General features: G+C 42.1%; 2 protein-coding genes across 12 annotated transcripts in view; one reads left to right on the forward strand and one right to left on the reverse strand.

Moving 5' to 3' along the window:
* LOC123514081 (lachesin-like) overlaps positions 1 to 8,338 on the reverse strand; it is a 224,417-nt gene that overhangs the window by 205,274 nt on the left and 10,805 nt on the right. For 3 of the 6 annotated variants that reach the window (XM_045271688.1, XM_045271682.1, XM_045271686.1), the window contains exon 2: positions 5,480 to 6,192. In XM_045271688.1, the coding sequence (XP_045127623.1) occupies positions 5,480 to 5,561 (82 nt within the window). In that variant the 5' untranslated portion in view covers positions 5,562 to 6,192. The remainder of the gene's footprint in view (positions 1 to 5,479; positions 6,193 to 8,338) is intronic. The other 3 variants (XM_045271684.1, XM_045271683.1, XM_045271687.1) reach the window with 1 other exon arrangement.
* The window catches only part of LOC123514083 (carbohydrate sulfotransferase 11-like), a 273,163-nt gene that overhangs the window by 192,114 nt on the left and 72,711 nt on the right, over positions 1 to 8,338 (forward strand). The window lies entirely within an intron of this gene.

An 8,338-nucleotide genomic window follows, 5' to 3' on the forward strand; every position in this document is an offset into this window, starting at 1 on the left:
GAGAGAGAGAGAGAGAGAGAGAGAGAGAGAGAGAGAGAGAGAGAGAGAGAGAGACCTTTACTATTTTTGTCTCACCTCGTTACCTCATCCTTGAAATAGTATATATAAAGCAAAACAAATAACAAAAATTCACGTTAGGCCACTTCTCATCCTCTGGTGTAATGAAGGCCTGTGTGCGCAGTAAGGAGTGGCTCTGGTCACCTCTGTATATTATTTTATTGCAGAGGATTTTAGCCAGGCTTATATATATGTATTGTGTGTTAATGTCTCGATGTTTTGGTGTTTTCTTTATTTTAGAGTTTCTTTTGGAGTTTCTTTAAAAGTTTCTTTTCTACCTATAGGTGATGCTTAACCATTGTCTTAATGAATCATTTTTAGCGAGGTTATCATTGTGCTTTAATGTCCCTCTGGTTTAGAGTTTGCTATTTTTAGATTAATATTTTCCCTGCATGATATGTTTAAGATGCATGTGTTACAATAACCTAGTATAGTTTTTATTTTGATGTTTATCGGCTTTGGGTTTCTTTTAATGTAAAATTTTACTGAAATGCCTAATTGCGGACTGCAAATTATAAACACTAGTTCAATAATGAAACGAAATTTTAAAGATCATTAGATATGAAAATAATATGCTTTGTACAGTTTCTATGTATGTACGTTGTGGTCAGTAAATATATATCTATATCTATCTCTCCGTCGCGTCACCAGGTAGCGGATGTGTTGCGCTGTGTTGTGCCGAGAGAGGCGACTGTTGTTGGATTGATTGGAATGTGTCGTAGATGGCACTGACTCAAGTACATGGCATTTACTTAGGTTCAAATTGGCTACGATTATTCTAGCCTGCAGTGATGGAAAGAATGAGAATGATGATAATGATAATAATAATGATAATAGTTGTAATAATAAACATTAGTAATAGTGAAAATTCACCTACGTAATTAATATAAGCCAAAAATGGAGTGGTGCTGGAGGAAGAGAAGAAAGAGACGGAGGAGGAGGAGGAGGAGGAGAAGGAGGAGGAGGAGGAGGAGGAGGAGGAGGAGGAGGAGGAGGAGGAGGAGGAGGAGGAGGAGGAGGAGGAGGATGACGACGACGGGGAACAAAGGGAGGGAGCAGAGGAGGGGATGGTGGTGGTGGGGGTGGTGTTGAGATAGAGAGAGGCAAAAGCGGAGAGAGGAAATGAAGAGGCGTTGTCTGTGGTGCTTATTCTGCATCCTCTTCTTCCTCTTCTCCTCCTTGCCTTTCCTCTCTCCATGGAGTATATTTCCTCCTCTTTCCTCCATGTTGACCTCTTCCTTCCATCTCCTCTCTTTCCTTTCCATTCATGGATTTGAATTTCTCTCTCTTTTTCCTTATGATTATTTTTTTTACTTCCCTACTTTCTTAAAATTTATCTCAGTCTCTCCTTTTCTCTCTGCTTCATTTTTCTTCCTTTTTGTCTCAATTTTTTCTTATCGATTCTATATCTTTCATCTATTTTTTCTTTTGATCTTTTATCTTCACTCTCCTCTGCCATTTTTCAGTCTTATCAGTATTTATTTTCTTCTCCATCCTTTTATCTTTCCTTTCTCTCCTATTCTCCATCTCTCTCCTCTCCTCTCCTCTCCTCTCCTCTCCTTTCCTCTCCTCTCCTCTCCTCTCCTTTCCTCTCTTCCATTCCTCCCTTTAGATCTCAAGTCCTTGGAAAAAATGCTGAGAACAGTTTTATGGAAATAGTTGACTCTGTTAATTCTCACCAAAATTCTGGTGGCCCGAGGCTTCGAAGCACGTCTGAGACTGGCTTTCGAACTTTCAAGCCTCACCCTTTTTAAGATCTCAGGATTATCTTTAATTATGTAGCAATCATCACCGTTGTCGTAATCCTAATCATCATTATCATTACCATCACCATCTTTAGCGTGTTTGGAAGGATCCAAATTTCCATTCCCTTCTCTTTGTTCACTCTGAAGTCAACGTTCGCAGTGTCTTTGGGTTCGCGCCGTGTCCTCTCAGTGCTCTGGCTGAGGGTCTCGCCAGAAGCTGCTTACTTACCTTAGGGGGGCGACGGGCTTATCCGACGTCAAATTTATGTCCACAACTTTGCCTCTGTTCCGAACTCAAGTGAAACAATGAATTCTCGTTGGTGAGTGGCACAGCCGGCGGCGAGGTAATGAAGCCGCGCCGAGTGTGTGGCGCCGAGTTACGGTCGTTCCGGTATAATTGCCGCCATAACTCCCCAACTTCCCTGCGCGAGCAAAACTGAGCTAAACGTCTTTGTAATGCCCTTCAGGAGCTCATAATTACGATTGGCCTTCACAGTTAGAAATTTATGGGAGTCTTGGAATCACGCCTCGCCAGCGCAGTTTCGGAACAGTCATTCGATGTTGTGAATCCTAAATTTTCTCTACTCTTGTCACTCCACCTCTTCCTTTTTGGCAAGCCCATGTTACTACTCCATTCACAACCATTCCATAAGTCCACTTCTCCAGTTGTTGAGCTATTTCTTTTCTAATCACCTATTCTTCTCTTTTCCTACATCTATTCCTGGCCTCTCCCCTTGCTGTCCCTCGTCCGCTTCCTGCCACCGCACTCAAAGGACAAAAAATAACCACCAACTCTAATATTAAATCTTGATCGAGTTCGGCGTTGCGAGGTTCGAGTGTCATTAACGCAGGTCTCGGTAATTTCGGATCCTCGATGCGTTCCCAACCAAGTTTCCAAGTTTATTGCCATCTAGGAGGGCCCGCAGTTCGAAGCCCCGATACCCCCAGACGCCAAGTTTCGAGTCTCCATCGCCCCCAAGAGGCAGGATGAGCCATAGCGCTGCGTCCGCCACTGCAACTTTGGCCATTGGGAGCTTTTGTGCGTTCCACTTGGAGGTATTGCTGTTTCGAATTACCTGGGCTTCGAAATGCAGCTGTTTGTTAACTCCAGATGCAGGTAACGTCGCCGCGTGAATGCCTTCTTCTGCCTCTCATTCGGGATGCAGGCTCCTCCCGTTTGTTGGGCTATGCAGGGGGAAAGGTGTCCCAGTGTGTGCCAGATCGCGGGGGGGAGGTGGAAACTTCTGGCCTCGTGTGTTGAGGAGTGTCATTTTTTGCTACGCAGCGCAGTGACGAGGCGGTGTGCTACTGAAGGAATGATGGCGAAGTAACAGTGGGTAGAATATTGCTGATCGGGATAGTAGTAGTAATAGTGATAATGATGGATAAATAAATACGTGGATTTAAGATTTTTGTTCTATTTGTGTTGATAAATTTCATGAAAGTACCACTATAGTACAAAAAGGCTTATCCAAAATTTGAGACAGGTAAATATATAAAGTGGGTATGTAGATAGATAGACAGACAAATATATAGAGAAATAGATAGATTGATAGATAGATAAATAGATGAATAAATAAATGCGTAGATACCGATGATAATAAGATAAATAAGTAATTACGTAGATAGATATATATACGTAGATAGATAGAATAAAAACCAGCGGTAACATAGATAAATAAATAGATGAATAATAATTACATAACGTCAACGGTAACTAACAACAGCAACAACAGTAACGCTAATCGTAACAATGCATAGTTGGCGCACAGGTAACGCAAGCTTATACAAAATTTATTATCCCCAAAAATACCTTTGTGCTCCAGGCTCAGTCACATCCGCGTGTCCATTGTCCTCAGAGTGGAGAAAAAAAAGAATATCTCATTGTGTTTTACGAATGGCAGAACAGTTTTGTGTAATCATGCAAATTAGTCCCTGCTCACGTTGTCAATGAAGGCAGTCAGGTGGGAGGCAGGCGCGCTGTGTTACCTCCTTTCCTTGAGCGTGGCTGATTACATAAAAAGAAAGAAAAAAAAAAAAACACAACAATTTACGAGAATAAGGGAAGTTGCAAGAAGCTGTCTGTACTACATGCGACGATTGAGATACAGTGACTGAATGATAGTAGTAGTAGTGGTAGCAGTGGGATTGGTAGTGATTAGGTAATAATAATGTTATTATTATTGGTGGTGGTGGTAGTAGTGGTAGTGTAGTAGTAATAGTGGTGGTGGTGGTGGTAATGGTATTATGGTAGTGGTAGTGGTAGTAGTAATAGTGGTGGTGGTGGTTGTAATGGTGGTGGTGGTAATAGTGGTGGTGGTAGTGGGTAATGGTGGTGGTGTGTGATGGGACTGGTGGTAAAGTAGTAATAATATAATGGTAGTGGTGGTGGTGCCAGGTGGTGTAAAGTGGTGGTGGTGGTGGTGGTGGTGGTGGTGATGGTGGTGGTGGTGGTGGTGGTGGTGGTGGTGGTGGTGGTGGTGGTGGTGGTGGTGGTGGTGGTGGTGGTGGTGGTAAGTAATGATGATGGTGGTGGTGGTGGTGGTGGTAATGGTGCTGGTGGTAAAAGTGATAATGGTAGATGGTGGTGGTGGTGGGTGGTATGGGTGGTGGTGGTAATAGTAGTGGTGGTGGTAATGGTGGTGGTGGTAGTGGTGGTGGTGGTGGTGGTAGTGGTAGTAGTGGTAGTAGTGGTAGTAGTAGTAGTAATAGAAGAAGTAGTAGTAGCAGTAGTAGTAATAGAAGAAGTAGTAGTAGCAGTAGTAGTAGTAGTAGTAGTAGTAGTAGTAGTAGTAGTAATAGTAGAAGTAGTAGTAGCAGTAGTAGTAGTAGCAGTAGTATCAGTAATAGTAACTCATCCAAGCGTTGGTTTTCTTGTTATTTATGATATGTATTTTTTTTCTAGCATGTTTGTTGCATTCATCATTCGCCCTAGTAGGACGTCACCTTTACTTTCTCTCCTTGGTCAGTGTTGAGTGGTTTTTCCTTTTTATTCTTAGTTATATCGTATTTTTAGCAGTGTAATAATGTTACCGTGTTTTCTTTTTTTTTATTATTCTTTCATTAGTTATCCCTTAATGATCACGGTTTTGATTTTTCATTTACAGGACCAATACTCTCCCATCGATATTTCGTTTGGTAAAGTAATTAATCACCTCAAAGCACGTGTATTTTTCTGTGTACCTTTATCAGTTTTTAACCTCCTGTGCAATGCAATATATTCATGTGATTTATGGCGACACATCTTGAAGCATAAACTCTAGCCTTATATTATTAGCAACAAACAAACTTTTAGAGCCTTTAGCTCACATTTCCCGATAAATTATTCCCCTCTAGGTAATTTTCTTCTCGTCATCTCCCTTTCATCCTCCATAAAACGCTTCTAATCTCCTAGTCCTTTCTGATTATTGCTAATACTTGTCGTTTCCTCTCCATATCCATCTCGCCACCGCCATGCATTTTCTTCTTCCCGCCGGAAATCTTTCCTATTGTTCCATTTATAAAGAAGTAAATAGAAATGAAAGACGTTGCCAAACATTTTTTCTCTTCCCATCCCAAAATTCTCCCCATTAATTCCTAGGAAAAGAAATAAAGGAAAGAATACTGCTTCCGTCTCGTCTCCCGGCCCTTTGTCACCTTCCCGCCAGAGTCCCCAACACAGATCAAGTCACACTCACCTTTCACATGCTGGGCCACCGTCAGGAGCAGCCACACCCTGTACGCCATCGCCACCGCTCTCCACCTCGTCCCCCCTGCCATCCTGAGTGACGAGGGACGACCAGTTGAAGAGGGACGAGGCGAGAGTCGAGACCAGGGGACGTGGAGTGATGCTGTAGGAGGGGTTGGCGAAGACGAGGCTGGGAGATCAGAAGCGGTGGTGGTGTTGGTGGTGAGGAAGACCAAGGGAGGGGAGGTGGAAGGTGGTCACGTGTATGGCTCCTCGCTGCCACAGTTTAACCTAGTGACCTCCAACTGGTACTTTTCCCACACTTAACTTGGCCTTTGTTGACCTTTTCCCTCACCTCTTTGCTCTGACCTTTTGGTGTGACCTCAGCGCCCGAGTGTCAAGGGTCGCGGGGCAGCGGAGGCAAAGTCACATTGTCCTTCAGAAGACACAAAGTTCATTTTGAATATATTGTTTTTTTTTCTTTCTTTTTCTCAAGTGTTTCTCAATGGATTAAGTTTGCTTTCCTATTGATCCGTGTAATCTTAGCACTGTTGGGGTCGGAATGGTGTGATGAGACTGGACGCTATTGATGGTGACGGTCATAATGGTGAGGATGGTGATGAATATGGTGTAAATATGTTCTCTCTACGTTTTATTTTATTCAGTTTCTTTTTTTCATAGATATTTTTTTTCAAACCGGCACTTCTCTTTTTCTTTTATTTTCTGATGGCAAATATTGTGAGACCCGGGAAAAAAATGTTATTGAATTATATGAAACACCGATGATGATGATGATGATGATAAAGATAAAGAATAATATAATACCAACACTTTCTAATTGTAATGTGTTTTCGTATAGTTTTTCTGCACACCTTCATGTATCATTGAATCCATTGTTTTTCTTCCCCTTTTTCTTCTTTTATGGTGTGTGTGTGTGTGTGTGTGTGTGTGTGTGTGTGTGTGTGTGTGTGTGTGTGTGTGTGTGTGTGTGTGTATGTGTGTGTGCCATGCGCGACTCATACATCAAAACGAGAATTACCTCCTATTTTCCTTAATGTAATTTTGAAGCCAGTCAACATTTCTGGGAATGAATGACGGTCAAAAAAAAAAAAAAAAGGAAGCTACATACCAGTCTTATTAAGATTTATGTCATGAATAATTGAAGACTTTTCCGTGTGATTTTTTTTCTTTCCTGCATGAAAAGCTTTATGAGGAACAGTAATAGTAGTAGTAGTAGTAGTAGTAGTAGTAGTAGTAATAAAATAAGTAGTGGTAGTGATGGTGGTGCATGTGAAGGTAGTTGTAGTAATGGTAGCATTATTGGTGGTGGCAATTGTGATAGTATTAGTAGTAGTAGTAGTAGTAGTAGTAGTAGTAGGAGTAGTGTACCATTCTTCCCTCATCACCATTCATCTTTCTCTTATGTTAAATCGCCCATTAGCCTCATTTCCTCGACAAATTGCTTCCTTATTTTTTTTCTTTGTACCATGACAGACATTTCCTTCTTATCTTCCCCTCTTTATCCCTCCTTCCCTGCTCCTATTTTTTCCTTGTAATTTATCTTAACTCTCTTTTCTTTCCCGCTCCCTATCCCCTTCTCTCTCTCTCTCTCTCTCTCTCTCTCTCTCTCTCTCTCTCTCTCTCTCGTTCTCTTGTGTGTGTGTGTGTGTGTGTGTGTGTGTGTGTGTGTGTGTGTGTGTGTGTGTGTGTGTGTGTGTGTGTGTGTGTGTGTGTATGTATGTGCGCGTGTGGTAAAAGCCAGGGATACAATTTTGTGTATTAAATTTCTAAGAAGTTAAATTAAATCTTTGGTAGCTTAGGAGGTGACAGTCGAGTACGTGGCCTGAAATTACTGAGGCACACCTGCAGAGAGAGAGAGAGAGAGAGAGAGAGAGAGAGAGAGAGAGAGAGAGAGAGAGAGAGAGAGAGAGAGGTAAACACGAAAACCTCATCATTACAAAAACATTTTCTTATTTCGTCTGACCTGTGGCTGCCAGAGTTCATGAACATTATGAAGGACATACGGCATATGATACTGCTGGGCTGGTCTAGAAATGGCTGGTCTGTGTTGGGCTGTGCTGGGCTGCCTAAGTATTTAATGCACATAATGGAGTGCGTGCTTGACGTGCCTGAACATTTTTTGACAGTGTAGGCAAACTAGGCTGGTGTACTAGTGATGCTGCGCCACACACACGCCACTTAATGCTGAGGATGCAAGCACTTTGGCTCACCCCCATCTGACGGTGCCCTACTAACTTGGTTAGCCGACAGACTCACGGCAGCGAAGTGTGACAGCAACGGCAGTGGTGGCAGCTGACCCAGATGGAACAAGACACATATGTATGCTGGGGAGAGAGAGAGAGAGAGAGAGAGAGAGAGAGAGAGAGAGAGAGAGAGAGAGAGAGAGAGAGAGAGAGAGAGAGAGAGAGAGAGAAAACCGTCATACTTTACACTTCCTAATCTTTCTATTTTTGTAATCCTTGACCGCATTATATTAAAGCATTAGATAGTAGGTTTTTGTTTTGCAATACTATTTAACTACTGTTACTGCTACTGCTGCTACTATTACAACTACTACTACAACTACTACTACTACTACTACTACTACTACTACTACTACTACTACTACTACTACTACTACTACTAGTACAACTACTACTACTACCACCTACTACTGCTGCTGCTACTGCTGTTGTTGCCATCACCCATTCATGCATATTGATGTGCCATTAACTTTTTCCCTATTCCGTATAGACTTGGACCTTAAGAAAGCCTGACTTGTATAGTAGCGATGAAGGGAAATGGTAAAGCAGTACACATTACTACTATCATGCGTTCATATGTCAGTAATGTATTGCGCAGTGCAATA

Source organism: Portunus trituberculatus, chromosome 37 (genome assembly GCF_017591435.1).
Source record: "Portunus trituberculatus isolate SZX2019 chromosome 37, ASM1759143v1, whole genome shotgun sequence".
NCBI classification, from domain to species: Eukaryota; Metazoa; Arthropoda; class Malacostraca; order Decapoda; family Portunidae; genus Portunus; species Portunus trituberculatus.